At 43.1% G+C, this 15,574-nt stretch overlaps 1 protein-coding gene across 1 annotated transcript in view; it reads left to right on the top strand.

Moving 5' to 3' along the window:
* Positions 1 to 15,574, top strand: part of CACNA1E (calcium voltage-gated channel subunit alpha1 E) — a 782,868-nt gene that overhangs the window by 500,856 nt on the left and 266,438 nt on the right. Inside the window, exon 4 of the mRNA XM_069737731.1 lies at positions 8,877 to 8,982. Within this exon, the coding sequence (XP_069593832.1) occupies positions 8,877 to 8,982 (106 nt within the window). The remainder of the gene's footprint in view (positions 1 to 8,876; positions 8,983 to 15,574) is intronic.

Genomic DNA, 15,574 nt, shown 5'->3' on the forward strand with positions numbered 1-15,574 from the left:
GGCACATAACCTAAAATTACTTCAGGTCTGCATTTGTTCCCGTACATTCAGGTCCTCATCGCCCCGCTTCTCTGTCTGCGACACATATTTCACAATTACACTATATCACATGCTCCCTTAGCTGCTTACCACTTAATTATAAAATGGATTGGTGCAGCTTCTAATTAGCATGAGAAATGTCAGCCCCTGGCACCACCTGGTGAGTCAGTATTTCTTACCCACAGAAAGTGCTATGTTCCACAAGGAGTCGGGATTAGCATTTGGATGGTTTGGCCTTTGATATTTTATCTATTCAATTTATCAATTATATTTTCAAAGTTTATTCTCTTTCATCTACTCAACAAATATCATTTCCCTTCCAAGCGCCACTAGAAATGCCAAAATGTTCTAGATGGGGAGTAATTCTATGTATACATTCATAGATATAGGGTACATCAATATTTCATTATTTTTGTGGGTATAGAAAAGACTATGCTTTTATTTTTAATAATGTAATAATAGCGGTTCCTATTGTCTGGTGGATGGCGTGAGATCGTGATATGCTGGGGAGAGATTTTCTGGTGAGCAATAAATGAGGAGCTCAATAGTTACCATGCCACGGTCATCAGGTTAGCAATCCAAAAGCTTTTCCTTTGCAGAGGAGTCCTATGTTGTTGGCGTCATGTCATGGTAAAACGGCTGTACAATATTATTAAGAAGATGTTATGACATCACTAGTGGGTTACAGCAAGGGAAATTGCTGTGACATCATAGAGTGGGTTTCATTTTCTTATGACGCACACTGACAGTTTGCTGTGTTGCCAACTCACTACTTCTGTTCAAAGCCTGCAACAGAGCGCACTGTCACTGTGCACATCGCACAGTGACAAGAATCTGCTGAGCATCCATCGGAATTGACAACCCACGCACATTCAATGGAGCAGGGACTAGCCCAGCCGCTGAAATGGAGGTCAGTGATGACGCTTTGTTTCGGGGAAGGGGCAGTGCCACTGACCCCTGATGATGCTTGCCAGCATGCACTAGGATACTCAAATGAAGCGTCATCAAAAAGGAAGTAGTAAAAAAAGTAATAATAAAGTAGATAGATAGTGTAGTTAGGGAAGGATAAGGACTTTTTAATTGAAGTATATTAGAAAACAGATTATATTATGGCATTAAATAGGCATTGAGGATGAAAATTAATTTGTGTTTCGGACTACACCTTTAAGGTATAAGGAAAAAAAGGAAAAAAACTCAGCTCATCAATATGAAGATTCGATGCATGGAAACTTGCGGTGCTGCAAGAAAAGCCAGTGGAGGAAAGGAGATTTTAGCATCAAAATCTTCAATAAAATCACACTTTATTAAGTAAATGTTAAAAAAGTCGCAACTCCAGTGCTGAGCATAACTAGCATTTACCTAATATAGTGGGATTTGTTGATGATGAAATCTCCTTTCCTCCACCACTTTAAGGTAAACTTGGATATATCTGTACGTGCTTGACATATTTATTTGGGCTTTTACTGGTGTATTCGAGGTACAACCAACATGGCGCTCAGCGTGCACAGAGCCTAGATGCCAGTTTTGCCAATTCAAGATAAGTTATGCAGGATGTACAATTTGCATATATCACAATTTGTACCAGACAGAAGACAAATAAAACCAGAGAAGGGGCCACAAGCGCTTGATATCTATATGATGTTATAGTTTTTTTTACAAAAAACAAGCAAAGTCCTAATTTTTCAGGATTGAGGTTGTGTAGCTGGTAAGACAACACAGTTTCACGCACAGAATTAGTTGCAGGGAACTGTTCAAGGCATTGTGTTAAATGGATAATCTATGCTATTATGTTACAATCCTCTGATTTTTATACTCATAGCTCTGGCTACAACTGAAGAACTTGAATACTGTCAGTTCTCTGTGTTGGATTTTTATTCCCAGTAAGGCTACATTATATATTTGCATAATTTTTAATGCAAAGTGACAACTAATCATCATGGCTTTATGAGCTGCTGCTGATGACATACCATTGTGACATGCTTATTATATTATGGTAATCAAACTTCTAATTTAAAATTTGATTTGAGTAGCATCCAGAGTCAGACTGAGGTACCAAAGACCACCAGTAGCATTCATTCTGGAGGCCCACTCTTCAGCTACATGCCGCGGATGCAGGATACTACTGTATGTGGATTACAGTTGCTCTTCTATGTAATTTCAGCATATGCTTCAATAGAATAATAAAATGGGTAGTTTGTTAAATAATTGAGATGCGGATTTTGTCCTTTTATTGTGCATTAAAGGTAATGTGTCAAGCATTGTTCATATGGGCGGCCCACCGGAGGATTCATTGGTTTTTCTATGAGCCAGTCCAAGATTGGTAGCCTATATGGTTACAGGTTTGACATGCAAAAAAAAGAGTTTTACATATTTTACTGATAACTCTTCTTTAAAGGGTAACTGTGCTTTGAAGTAACTTTTCAGAATAATAAGTTATGTCTGTTCTTTAGGAATGGCACCATTTCTGGCTATTCTCTTCATTTTCACCAATTTTTTACCTCTCGATGCTCTATCTGTAACTTGCAATCCATTGTATGCTGGAGAGGAGACAAACTGAAGTTATCTCTGAAAGAAAGCTTCACACAGAGAGGGGATGTGATGCTAAGTCATTTCTCACAAACAAGCCGTGAGTCAGGGCAGTCAAGGAATCCGAGGTAAAAAGCCAGGAGAGTATGTCATAATTAGAGCGAAGAGACAAAAGTGTAGTCAGATAATGGTCCGAGGTCAGAATACCAGATGGGATGCAGATCAGTGCAAAGGCAGCAGGCAAAATGGATGACCCGAATAAGGTCCAAGGACGGGCTGCAAAAAGATCCAAAGTAGAACATAAGGCACAAAGAGACAAACCACACAGAGCTGAATGTAGTTCTGGCAGAAATCTGGAACTGACTGCCAAGCTGGGAAATCACCTGGGATAGGAAACACCTGAAGGTAGCCCAGAACCTCCCAGTCTCAGATTAGCTGGCCATGCTGTCAACTGACAGCTCAGCACACCCCTGCACCAGATTGGATACCTGAGCGGTCAAAGTACTTTCAGCTTCAGCATGCCCCTGCACCAGATTGCATTGCTAAGCTGTCAGTAACTGCATCCCAGACATATTGAAGGGTGGAATTGTGAGAGAGGGGTTCCTGCTCTTCAAGAACATTTTAGCTGACAGACACAAGGACTAACTCTTGCTTATGTGTATCACTAAGCATGGTGAATGTCGTAGTTCAGCAACAACCAAACAGCCCCAGGCTGCAGATCTCTGAACTAGCTTTCTTTTTTTATAGAAAACTTCTTAATGCTGTAAGAAAAGTTTAAAGGGTCTGAGGATCTGAGGTTGTAGGTTGCAATAATCACCTAGTCAAGTTAACAATGCAACTATTTTTTATTCCTTTAATCCATGGTTTCACAACAACTCCAGGTAGATGGTCAAAATACATTGTCCCCAGTCCACAAGATACCCTCCCCAGGGCCGATAGTCCCACTACCTCCATACCAGGTGATACTCACTGTCTCCCAACTTTTGGTTGGCCTACAAGATTTGTATCTCCTGCTCGTGTGGTCTGCAGTCACAGTCCACGCTTCTCCAGACGATAGGTAACACAACTGAAGCCCAGCAGCAATAGTCCTTAAGAAAGTTCCTGAAATCCAGATGACAGATTCCTCAGCAGTAGCCCATGTGTCCAGCCCAGCTGGAAACCGATCTCCAAACTACATAGGCCATCCACCCATGTGTTCCAGAACCTCACACCAGATCCTTTCCCTTTGACCTCACTCTCCCAACTCTCTGACTATTCATGTAATTTGTTTTTGTCCCTCCCCTTTAAACATTTGCTTTTAGCTCAAAGAATGAAGAATATTCCAGAAGCTCGTCACCTGGGACTGCATGTGAGACCCCCTATAGTGATGTCTCCATTGGGTTTACAATCCCCAACCACACAATGGGACCACTGGCTGGAAGAACAATGGACTGATTGAGTTCCTTGATTACTAATCTTGGGTATGGCCTCATGTATGCATAAGATCCAGCCTGCATGTCTTCCTCTGCTTACTGTCACTGAATGGAAACATTGATTCCTGATGCTGAACTAATGAGCAAGCAAATCTCTAATAAAATACAGCAAGCAAATCTCTAATAAAACACAACAATAATATCGATGCAACAAATGCTCCGTGCTGAAAAAAGTCTGCATCCCCTAGGCTACTTTCACACTAGCGTCGGTCTCGGCCTGTCGCAGTGCGTCAGGCCGAGGTTACCGGCGCTAGCGTTGTTTGCGCCGCACAACAGGTGCAGCAGTTGCAGATTTTCATCGCATACGCTGCCCCATTGTGAGGTGCATGGAGGTGGGGGAGGAGTTCCGGCCGCGCATGCGCAATCGGAAAAAGCAGTCCGTCGGCAGCAAAAAACGTTACATGTAGCGCTTTTTGCTCCCGGCGGTCCGCCACAACACGGCGCAACTGTCGCACGATGGTTGCGACGTGTGGCAATATGTCGCTAATGTTAATCTATGGGGCAAAAACGCATCCTGCAAACAACTTTGCAGGATGCGTTTTTTCCCATAAACAACGCATTGCGACGTATTGCAACAAACGCTAGTGTGAAAGTAGCCTTAGAGCCGTGGACTCCGCTCTACGTGCATTGGTCCAATAGTTATTAGTAAGTGTCCAGCTCCTCACAAAGGGGTTGTCCAGGCTTGGGTTTTAATCTGCAGTCACTGTATGTGACCACAGACTTGTGAATCCTGACAGTGTGCAGTGTGTGTGCTGTCAGTACTCTCCCATGCTGGCAAAAGGAGGAGGCAGGCACAGTACCAAAGGTATGCAATTTGCATACATAAGGTCACGTGCCGACTAGACATGCATGGCTTCACTCAATATAAGTAAATTGAGAGAGGCCGGACACGTCTCTTCGGAATGTAGCCAGAAGTTTGCAAATCACATACTTGTGTTCCAATGACTGCTCAATCTCGTTGCCTGCATCGGAAAACCTTGACAGTGCTTACATTGTGTGCTGTGAGGATTCATGAGTCTGCACTCCCATAGAGTGAAACCTAAGCCTGGACAACCCCTTTAACAAACCCACAATATTTACTACTGCTTTTCAGTCATTGAGCTTTTTCTGGGTCCTTTGCTAGTCCTAGGCAGCTGCCTCGTTTTAGCTTCCTGTTTTCTTGATGACATTTTGTCAGCTTCAGTTGAGTTAAGCATTTAAGGAGGAGGCCCGCGGAGACGCATCAGGGCTTCTTTATACACCTCGAGAGTATGTAGTGCTATTTAGCTAAAATAGAACGGCAGGGACACCTCACTAACCTACCATTTCACAGTCTTCCTAAAAAACAACAAATCCTTGGGTAGAAAATGTTTACCAGGCTGGTCTTTGTTAAACAATAAGTCGTTAAAAAAATGTGCTCACGTAGTTAATTAAAGCAAACGAAGTACGGAGCAGATTGTTAAGGCCCCGTCACACATAGCGACGCTGCAGCGATACCGACAACGATCCGGATCGCTGCAGCGTCGCTGTTTGGTCGCTGGAGAGCTGTCACACAGACCGCTCTCCAGCGACCAACGATCCCGAGGTCCCCGGTAACCAGGGTAAACATCGGGTAACTAAGCGCAGGGCCGCGCTTAGTAACCCGATGTTTACCCTGGTTACCATCGTTAAAGTAAAAAAAAAAAACGCTACATACTTACCTATCGCTGTCTGTCCTCGGCGCTCTGCTTCTCTGGTCTGGCTGTGAGCACAGCGGCCGGAAAGCAGAGCGGTGACATCACCGCTCTGCTTTCCGGCTGACCGGCGCTCACAGCCAGACCAGAGAAGCAGAGCGCCGAGGACAGACAGCGATAGGTAAGTATGTAGCGTTTGTTTTTTTACTTTTAGGATGGTAACCAGGGTAAACATCGGGTTACTAAGCGCCGCCCTGCGCTTAGTTACCCGATGTTTACCCTGGTTACCAGCGAAGACATCGCTGAATCGGCGTCACACACGCCGATTCAGCGATGTCAGCGGGACCTCAACGATCAAAAAATGGCCCAGGCCATTCCGACACGACCAGCGATCTCACAGCAGGGGCCTGATCGCTGGTACGTGTCACACATAGCGAGATCGCTACTGAGATCGCTGTTGCGTCACAAAACTTGTGACTCAGCAGTGATCTCGCTAGCGATCTCGCTATGTGTGACGGGGCCTTTACTCTCAAGTGTCTGGTGGTTAATTGTAAATATCAGAAAAACTGATCTAAAGTCTATAAATAGGCCCAATTATTTTTTCGTTTCTTTTATTATATGTACAAAAAAAAAATCTGATTTACTTTTTGAAATGTCAAAAACTGATTTAAACTGGTTAATGAGTCAAGGACAAAGTAGACAATCCCTCTAAGTGCATGGACGGGAAAGCAGCGTCTGTTACTGGGAAAACAAAATATGGATGCCTAATAAAACGAACATTTGCCTGTAGAGGGCAGGGATCAAGTAGCACTGAATGGAAGAAATTGGTGGAAAATTGGGGATGAAGGAGCATGAAAATGATCATGCAAATCCTAAAACCTCCACCTTGGGCACAAAAAAATCTTTTCACTAAAACTATTTACAAAGCAAAAAAAATTGCTGCATGCCTGAGTTTGATATTCGGATCGCACTCGGCCATGAAAGTCAAGGAGTGCATGGGAAACATTGGACTGCATTTGGATGACATCTAGTTGCAGTCCGATTTCCACAGACTGACAGAAAGGAGAAGATGGAGAATTTTTTTTTCTCTATCTTCTACTCATCCAAGAGACTCACACTATGATCACACTCTGGTCAAACTCTGATCGGAGTGTCACTTGCATAATCGGAACACTCTTGTATGAAAGAATGTACAGCCACCTTCATCTTGCCGTATGCTGCCTGATTGTCACTATCCATGTTTGGATCTGTGACAGATCTGGTTTTCCTCTGATTAAAACATTTTTTCCTTTCTGGTCATCGGGGGTTAATGCAGTTCCCCCTCCCCCAGTGGCCGCTGGTGTTATTGCATTGTTTTGCTGCTGGGTCAGCTGTTGGTGGTGACCACTCCCACCATCCTTCATAAGGTCACCTGGTGCATCAGCTGACTTGGTTATACAGGTCTTTCTGGTTATCAACCTAGTTGGAGATTGAGTTTGCTGAGTGCGATTGTTCTTCAGCTGAATACTCATTACAGGTGCCTTAGGCTACTTTCACACTAGTGTCCTTTGGCCTCCATCGCAATTCGTCGTTTTGGAGAAAAAACGCATCCTGCAAAGTTGCCCGCAGGATGCGTTTTTTCTCCATAGACTTTCAATAGCGACGCATTGTGACGTATGGCCACACGTCGCATCCGTCGTGCGACAGATGCGTCATGTTTTGGCGGACCGTCGGCACAAAAAACGCTACATGTAATTTTTTTGTGTGCGTCGTGTACGCCATTTCCGACCGCGCATGCGCGGCTGGAACTCCACCCCCTCCTCCCCGGACCTTACAATGGGGCAGCGGATGCGTTGAAAAACTGCTGCCCCCTGTTGTGCTTTTACTTCACAGCATGCATCGGTACATCGGCCCGACGCACTGCGATGGGCCCGTACCAATGCTAGTGTGAAAGTAGCTTTACTCTGCAGTGCGGTGCATGCATAGCAGCAGAAAAAAAGCTAAGTGTTTTTTGCTGATACCTTGTTTGTCTTTCTTTCCCTTTGTGTTTATTAGTGCAGTGGTGGGACCAGTGTCTTCACTCCCCAATTCCCTACCCAGGGATAGGTGCAGGGCGAGTGAGGGCTTAGGTATCCAGCTCGGCAACAGGTTGAAAGAACCTGTATAGGGACGTCAGGAAGATTAGGGCACATCCTTAGGAGAGTGCAGGAGGTGTCCATTTCCCTGTTCCCTACCATTCCCACCATTTTTATTGGGTCCCCGTGTTCCCTTGTGAGTCTCACCACTTTGTGACCGACCACTCGTTGGGTCGTGTCACACTTGGACAGCCACGTCGTGAAACTGATCTACCAGTAGCGTGAATCATACCCTGGCTGCAGCTCAGTATGTTTTTACCCTGAAATGTTGAAGTGTTTCAAAGAAAGTATACCTTGAATAGCCGATCGGGGACTATGTTTCTCAGATGAATAGTCCAAGGCCAGCGCCCTTTATCTTCTCCTCTGTCTGCTCCCCTAGACTGACGGGTCTCTTCCAATGTCAAAAAACTTGGCACTCAGAATTGTTTTATGAGAATGAAGTACCTTTTTATTTTGCATTCATTGTTGTTAAATATTTTCTTACCACGGCGACGCAGCTCGCAGCACCACGCGCTATCATACCCGGATTTCTCCTCCCCTACAGCATTCAGTTCTGAAGAAGGTCCCAATTAGGACCGAAAACATTTAACAACAATGAATGCAAATTAAAAAGGAACTTCATTCTCACATAACAATTCTATATGAGTGCTAAGTTTTTTGACGTTGTGATTTACGGGCTGGATACCCTGACTGGGCACCTCACTCTTCACTACAAGAGTGCCGCATATGACTTTGTACTGGGTCTCTTCCAATGTTTATGCACAGGGAGAGACTCATCTGGCAAAGAGATCGGTTTAAGTAGAAGCTGGAGGCCTCGGAATAGTCATTCAAGATTTATAGTATCAGAGCGGCAGTGTTTGCTACAATAGTGCAGCCAGGCTCTGATTCATGCAGTCCATGGTTCGGGCAGCATGAATCAGATGACAGGTTCTCTTTAAAATCCAATATTTCCATAGTTGCTCCATTCTTGCAATTGAGCACATTCCATTTAATTGTATATTTAGTATCTATATATATATATAGTTATGTATATGTTTCACAGGATTTGATATTTTCCTTAACCGCTCTTCTACTCCATTTGAATATATGATCCTTGCCACAATCATCGCAAACTGCATTGTCCTTGCACTGGAGCAGCATCTTCCCGGAGACGACAAGACGCCTATGTCTCGTAGATTGGTAAGTCTCTTGCAATGAGTGTTTTACCCTTTATTTTCATGTCTTGCTGCTTGATCTGTCCACTTACCGTACCCAATGATAATGGAAAAATACTTCATTAAAATGTCCTGATGAAGAGGTCCTGCGTTGACCTCGAAATGCGTTGACTTTGTAAACCTGTTAAAATAAAGTATCTAAGAAAAATATTCGTGGAATTCTATCAGCAGCATATCCAGTGACACTTCACCTGGATATGTTTTTTCTCTAAGTCCTTTGGACTGTTTTGCAGCAGCTGATCTATGCGTTTGTTACATGTTGCTTTGTTGCAACTCCACTAGGTGAGCAGATCCACGTTGGTTTATGCGTTGTTTTAACATTTAAGGCCCTGTTGTGCGCTCTTCCTATTCCCAGTTTGCCTTACTGACATATGCACCTACAGCATAAACCTCTCCCTACAGAGTATCATGAAATTCTAGTCCTTTTGAGACGTTCATCTAGAGATTCTTGTCCATATGACAGTCAATGGTTGATTGGATCATTACAAAAGGAAGGTCTGATAACTGTACTGTGAATATAACAAATACATCTCTGTAAAGATCACATAACCTGGACAAGTTTTCACCTTCCAGCAATAAATTATGAAAGTTCCTATTAAATCTCAATAAGCGAAGTTGAAAACTGTAAAGTTAATACACACAAAGTTAATACAGTATAATGCTCTCATCATGTGTATCCAGACCTCTCTTAATGCACCCCATGATCCTGTTTGCCTTGGCAGCTGCTGCCTGGCACTGGCTGCTCCAGGTAAGTTTATCATTAACTAGGATCCCCAAGTCCTTCTCCCTGTCAGATTTACCCAGTGGTTTCCCGTTCAGTGTGTAATGGTGATATTGATTCCTTCTTCCCATGTGTATAACCTTACATTTATCATTGTTAAACCTCATCTGCCACTAGGGTTGAGCGACTTTTACTTTTATAGGATCGGGTCGGGTTTCACGAAACCCGACTTCTCAAAAGTCGGGTCGAGTGAAATCGGCCGATCCTATAGAAAAGTCGGGGTCGGGGTCGGCCGAAACACGAAACCCAATGCAATGCATTGGGTTTCTAATGGTTCCCAGGGTCTGAAGGAGAGGAAACTCTTCTTCAGGCCCTGGGATCCATATTTAAGTGTAAAATAAAGAATTAAAATAAAAAATATTGCTATACTCACCCTCTGACGCGCCCTGGTACTAACCGGCAGCCTTCCTTCCTTAGAATCAGCGCGTGAAGGACCTTAGATGACGTCGCGGCTTGTGATTGGTCGCGCGACCGCCCATGTGACCGCTCACGCGACCAATCACAAGCCGCGACGTCACCGAAGGTCCTTCAAGCGCTGATTCTTAGGAAGGAAGGCTGCCGGAAAGAAGCAGGGCGCGTCCGAGGGTGAGTATATTCCTATTAGGTATATACTCACCCTCGGACGCGCCCTGCTTCTTTCCGGCAGCCTTCCTTCCTAAGAATCAGCGCTTGAAGGACCTTCGGTGACGTCGCGGCTTGTGATTGGTCGCGTGAGCGGTCACATGGGCGGTCGCGCGACCAATCACAAGCCGCGACGTCATCTAAGGTCCTTCACGCGCTGATTCTAAGGAAGGAAGGCTGCCGGTTAGTACCAGGGCGCGTCAGAGGGTGAGTATAGCAATATTTTTTATTTTAATTCTTTATTTTACACTTAAATATGGATTCCGATACCGATTTCCAATATTGCAAACATATCGGAACTCGGTATCGGAATTCTGATACCAGATTCAGAAGATTGCCGACCTCATGGCCGACCCCACACAGGGGTCGGGTCGGGTTTCATGAAACCCGACTTTGCCAAAAGTCGGCGACTTCTGAAAATGGCCGACCCGTTTAGCTCAACCCTATCTGCCACCTTTCAGCCCAAGTTTCCAACTTATCCAGATCCATCTGTAGCAGAATACTATCTTCTCTTGTATTAACTGCTTTACATAGTTTTGTATCATCTGCAAATATCGATATTTTACTGTGTAAACCTTCTACCAGATCATTAATGAATATGTTGAAGAGAACAGGTCCCAATACTGACCCCTGCGGTACCCCACTGGTCACAGCGACCCAGTTAGAGACTATACCATTTATAACCACCCTCTGCTTTCTATCACTAAGCCAGTTACTAACCCATTTACACACATTTTCCCCCAGTATTTGTTTGAAGATTACCGTAACTGATAAAATTGATAAACAATTTGCCTGATTTAATAAAAATAAAAGATTAACCATAATTTTTTTAACCATCAATTTTTATTTAATAAATTTATAGTATAGATGAAAATAAGCAACTTTACAAAATATCTTATCAAAGAGATTTGCTTCTGACTTCACCAAGGCTGATTATTAATTTTAAAAAATGTCAATTCAGGGGTAAAATCTGTCTTTAGTGAATACAGATTTTTACACTGCTGAGATAGAAGAAAACAGTTGGTGCTGATGAGTTTCTACGGAGAGGGGATGGATGAGGAGGAGCTAGAGGCAGAGCTCTTCCCGCTTACATTTCTCTTCTCCATAAAACTTTGAACATCAGCTGTCATCTATCTTAGTAATGTAAATATTTGTCTTCACTGAATGCAGATTTTTACATTACTGAGAAAATATCAGTTGGTGCTGATGAAATTCTATGGAGAGGGGAAGGATGAGGAGGAGCTGGAGGCAGAGCACCTCCCCTCTCCTTGTCCATAAAACTTTATGAGCACCAACTGTCGTCTCCTATCTCAGTAATGTAAAAATCTGTATTCACTGAACACAGATTTTACCCCTGAACTGAGAATTATGAAAATGAATAATTAATCTTGGTAGAGTCAGAAACAGATTTATCTGATAAGATCTATTATAAAGTTGCTTATTTTCATGTGTGCTATTGATTTATGAAATAATCATTTTTACCATGGTTACTCTAATTGTAATGTTGAAAACTGTCATTTCTAAAAAAAAAAGTAGAAAAACCCAATAGTATAAAAGAATGTCTCTTCTGCTGTGTTGTTTGCCTGCGGATTCTAGAACTATGGATGAGACAACTGTTAAAGGGAAGAAACAAGGACGCACTGTACAGCAGATCAATATGTACAAGCATTTTTGTCTTAGCGAAAGTGAATCACTGACTATGAAACATCTGGTCCAGGCCGTGTGCATTATAATGAAGCCTTCATACCAAAAGCCATTGATTCCCTGTCTCCCATTCAATCATTTTTCATTGAGGTCATCTATATAATTGGCTGATGAAATGTCCATAAATGTCTATGTCTTCTCATGTCCTTCTTGCCGGTATTGCAGAATCCTTCCTTTCCCTCTTGTTTTTTTTTTGCATATTCCTATCCTTTATGTAAAAAATGTGCAGATTTTAAAGCAAATAATTTACATAATGGTGAAGTATGCAATCTAAACTACACATCGCATTATTAAAAATATCTCTTAGACCTAATGAGGCTGGTTTACTTACTTTGAAAATTAATGTCAGAATGGCTCAGAAATTCTTTAAAGATTTCTTGTCTGAATTGAAAATCATTTGGAAATGAGCATTTAGGTTTAGCTGGATTCGCGAAATGCTCATCTTGATATCAGGATCGTATAACCGTATTTTTAAGCAAATACAGAATTCTCATGAAATCCAAGATATCCATGTAATAATATATACATTTTACATGATGAAAACTCATGGTAGAACCTATTTAATGATGATATGATAAAATATTAGAGCTCGTCTGTCACATGCAATAAATATTATATCAGCAACCAGATATGATCGCCCCCCTTACAGCAATAAATTCATAGAGACAGTTCAAAAACTGCAGCAAAGTTTACTTGACTCAAAATAAACAAATACAATATTACCACGGTGTGCCTCACACAGCCTAATGGTCACAGGCATGGTGTTAGGGCTCACCTGGTGAGGTGGATTCTCTAAGCCAGTGTTCGCCAACTCCAGTCCTCAAGAGCCACCAACAGGTCATGTTATCAGGATTCCTTAGTATTGCACAGGTGATGGAATTATTGCCTTTGCAGGTAATGGAATTATCACCAGTGCAATGCTAAGAAAATCCTGAAAATATGGTCTGTTGGTGGTTCTCGAAGACTGGAGTTGGAGAACACTGCTCTAACCATGAGTCAGATTGAGGTGCAAGTACAAATGGCAATGGTGCAACAGAGTGAGACTTAACGATCAGCATGTTGATCAGTGATGACCAGTACTGCAGGTTATGCTGGATGGCAGACAGACAAGGTTAGCAGGAAGCACTAGAGAAGCAGAGCCAGTTATGGAGAAACACACAGGACCAGGAGATGTACAGGCAATCTGGAACTTGGGGCAGAAAAATGGTTAATAGCAGAGAAGTTTGCAATCAATAACTTGCAGCAGGTCAGTAGTTAACAGCAAAGATATAATCATGGACCTAAAAGCAGTGAAATGGTTAACCACAAGAGAACAGTGACGTGTCAGTATCTTGCTTGCAGAGATGCCATGTTGGCACACGAGCATGCTCGGATAACACCTTCTCTAAGCATGTTCGCTCATCACTAGTGCCTGTGCTTTTTCGTGGTGCCTATCCTTAGATTCAGCTATGACTAAAAGTGGATACAAAAAATGTGTATTGAATGTTTTATACTGTGTTGGAATTTCATCTACTTTCAGTAAAGTGCTGTGGAATATGTTGGCGCTAGATAAATATTATTATTATTATTACTAGATGGTGGCCCGATTCTAACGCATCGGGTATTCTAGAATATGCATGTCCTCGTAGTATATTAAACAGCCCACATAGTATATTGCCCAGCCCACGTAGTATATTGCCCAGCCACATAGTATAATGCCCAACCACATAGTATATTGCCCAATCACATACTATATTGCCCAATCACACAGTATATTGCCCAGCCACATAGTATATTGCCCAGCCATGTAGTATATTGCCCAGTCACGTACTATATTGCCCAGTCACGTACTATATTGCCCAGTCATGTACTATATTACCCAGCCACATAGTATATTGTCCAGCCACGTAGTATATTGCCCAGCCACATAGTATATTGCCCACTCGCGTACTATATTGCCCGGCCACGTAGTATATTGCCCAGCCATGTAGTATATTGCCCAGCCACGTAGTATATTGCCCAGCCACGTAGTATATTGCCCAGCCACATACTATATTGCCCAGCCACATACTATATTGCCCAGTCACTAGCGCTGCCATTAACCCTGTGTGAGCGCTGACTGGAGGGGAGTATGGAGCGGGCACTGACTGTGGGGAGGAAGGAGCGGCCATGTTGCTGCCGGACTGCGCCCGTCGCTGATTGGTCGTGGCAATGGTCGTGGGTGTTTTGCCACGACCAATCAGTGACTTGGATTTCCATGACAGACATAGGCCGCGACCAATGAATATCCGTGACAGACAGACGGAAAGACAGACAGACAGAAGTGAACCTTAGACAATTATATAGTAGATTTCAGTAGCGGTGACGTTAAGTTTTTGTGTATCCCTAGGCCCTAACTGCTGGCTCACAAAAACAAAAGCAGAGGAGCAATCCGGTGATTTTATTTTTTTCATTTTCCCATCTATTTGCAAGAAATGAGTATTGCAATACTTACTAGTCGTGATGAGCGATTGTGCTCGTTACTCGAGATTTCCAAGCATGCTCAGGTGATCTCCGAGTATCTTGGGCGTGCTCAGAGATTATGTTTGAGTCCCTGCAGCTGCATGATTTGGGGATTCCCTAACAAACAGGCAATCCTTGCATGTGTTCAGGTTGTTTAACAGCTGCAAATCATGCTGCTGCGTGGCCACAAACATAATCTACGAGCACGCCCAAAATACTCGGAGACCACCCAACTATGCTCGGAAATGTCGACTAACGAGCACACTCACTCATCACTGCTTATTAGTCATGTTCTTCGAACATTTCCAGCGCCACTCTGGTCGCTTTGTTGTCACACCTGCTGAATCACGCAGTGGCTGCTGTGTGGAGTGGAGATCACTTTTTAGATTTTTTTCAATGCAAATTTATAAACCTCAGAACAAGGCTCTTTAGTTTTTTTTTTAGCCTAGTAGACTTATATTGAGAAAGTGACTTCTGCTCGAAACTGCAGACCTACTAGTGGGATTCAGCAAGTCACAAATCCGTCACATGGCACCGGAGTGGCGCTGGAAATGTCCAAAGGCGACAGCCAGTAAGTATTTTAATAGACTCTCTGCATACATAGTATTATTTGATGATAGATGGGAATATAAAGCAATCACCAAAGTGCTTCCTTAAGGCTCCTTTCAGGCTTGCACTTTAAAGGCTTACGCCTAATTATGTGGGAAGACTTTATGCTCTACTCATGTGGTCTCTCAATCCAAAATGTTTGAAGACTCCATTTGTAGTGTGCCATTGACTCTAACCCAGGAAGCCTCTGTACAACATCAGTCTCTCAGAGGTTCTCTTCGGTTTCTCTTCTGCAGTCAGATTTTCAGGGTGTATTTCTCTCTGCGGAAGCTTCAGGAAGCAAAACGATCACACTTTACAGGTACACATCTGTAACACCACAGGTTCCTGGTTGTTACAGTGGCATTGCTTTCCTCATGGG

Source organism: Ranitomeya imitator, chromosome 8 (genome assembly GCF_032444005.1).
Source record: "Ranitomeya imitator isolate aRanImi1 chromosome 8, aRanImi1.pri, whole genome shotgun sequence".
NCBI lineage: Eukaryota > Metazoa > Chordata > Amphibia > Anura > Dendrobatidae > Ranitomeya > Ranitomeya imitator.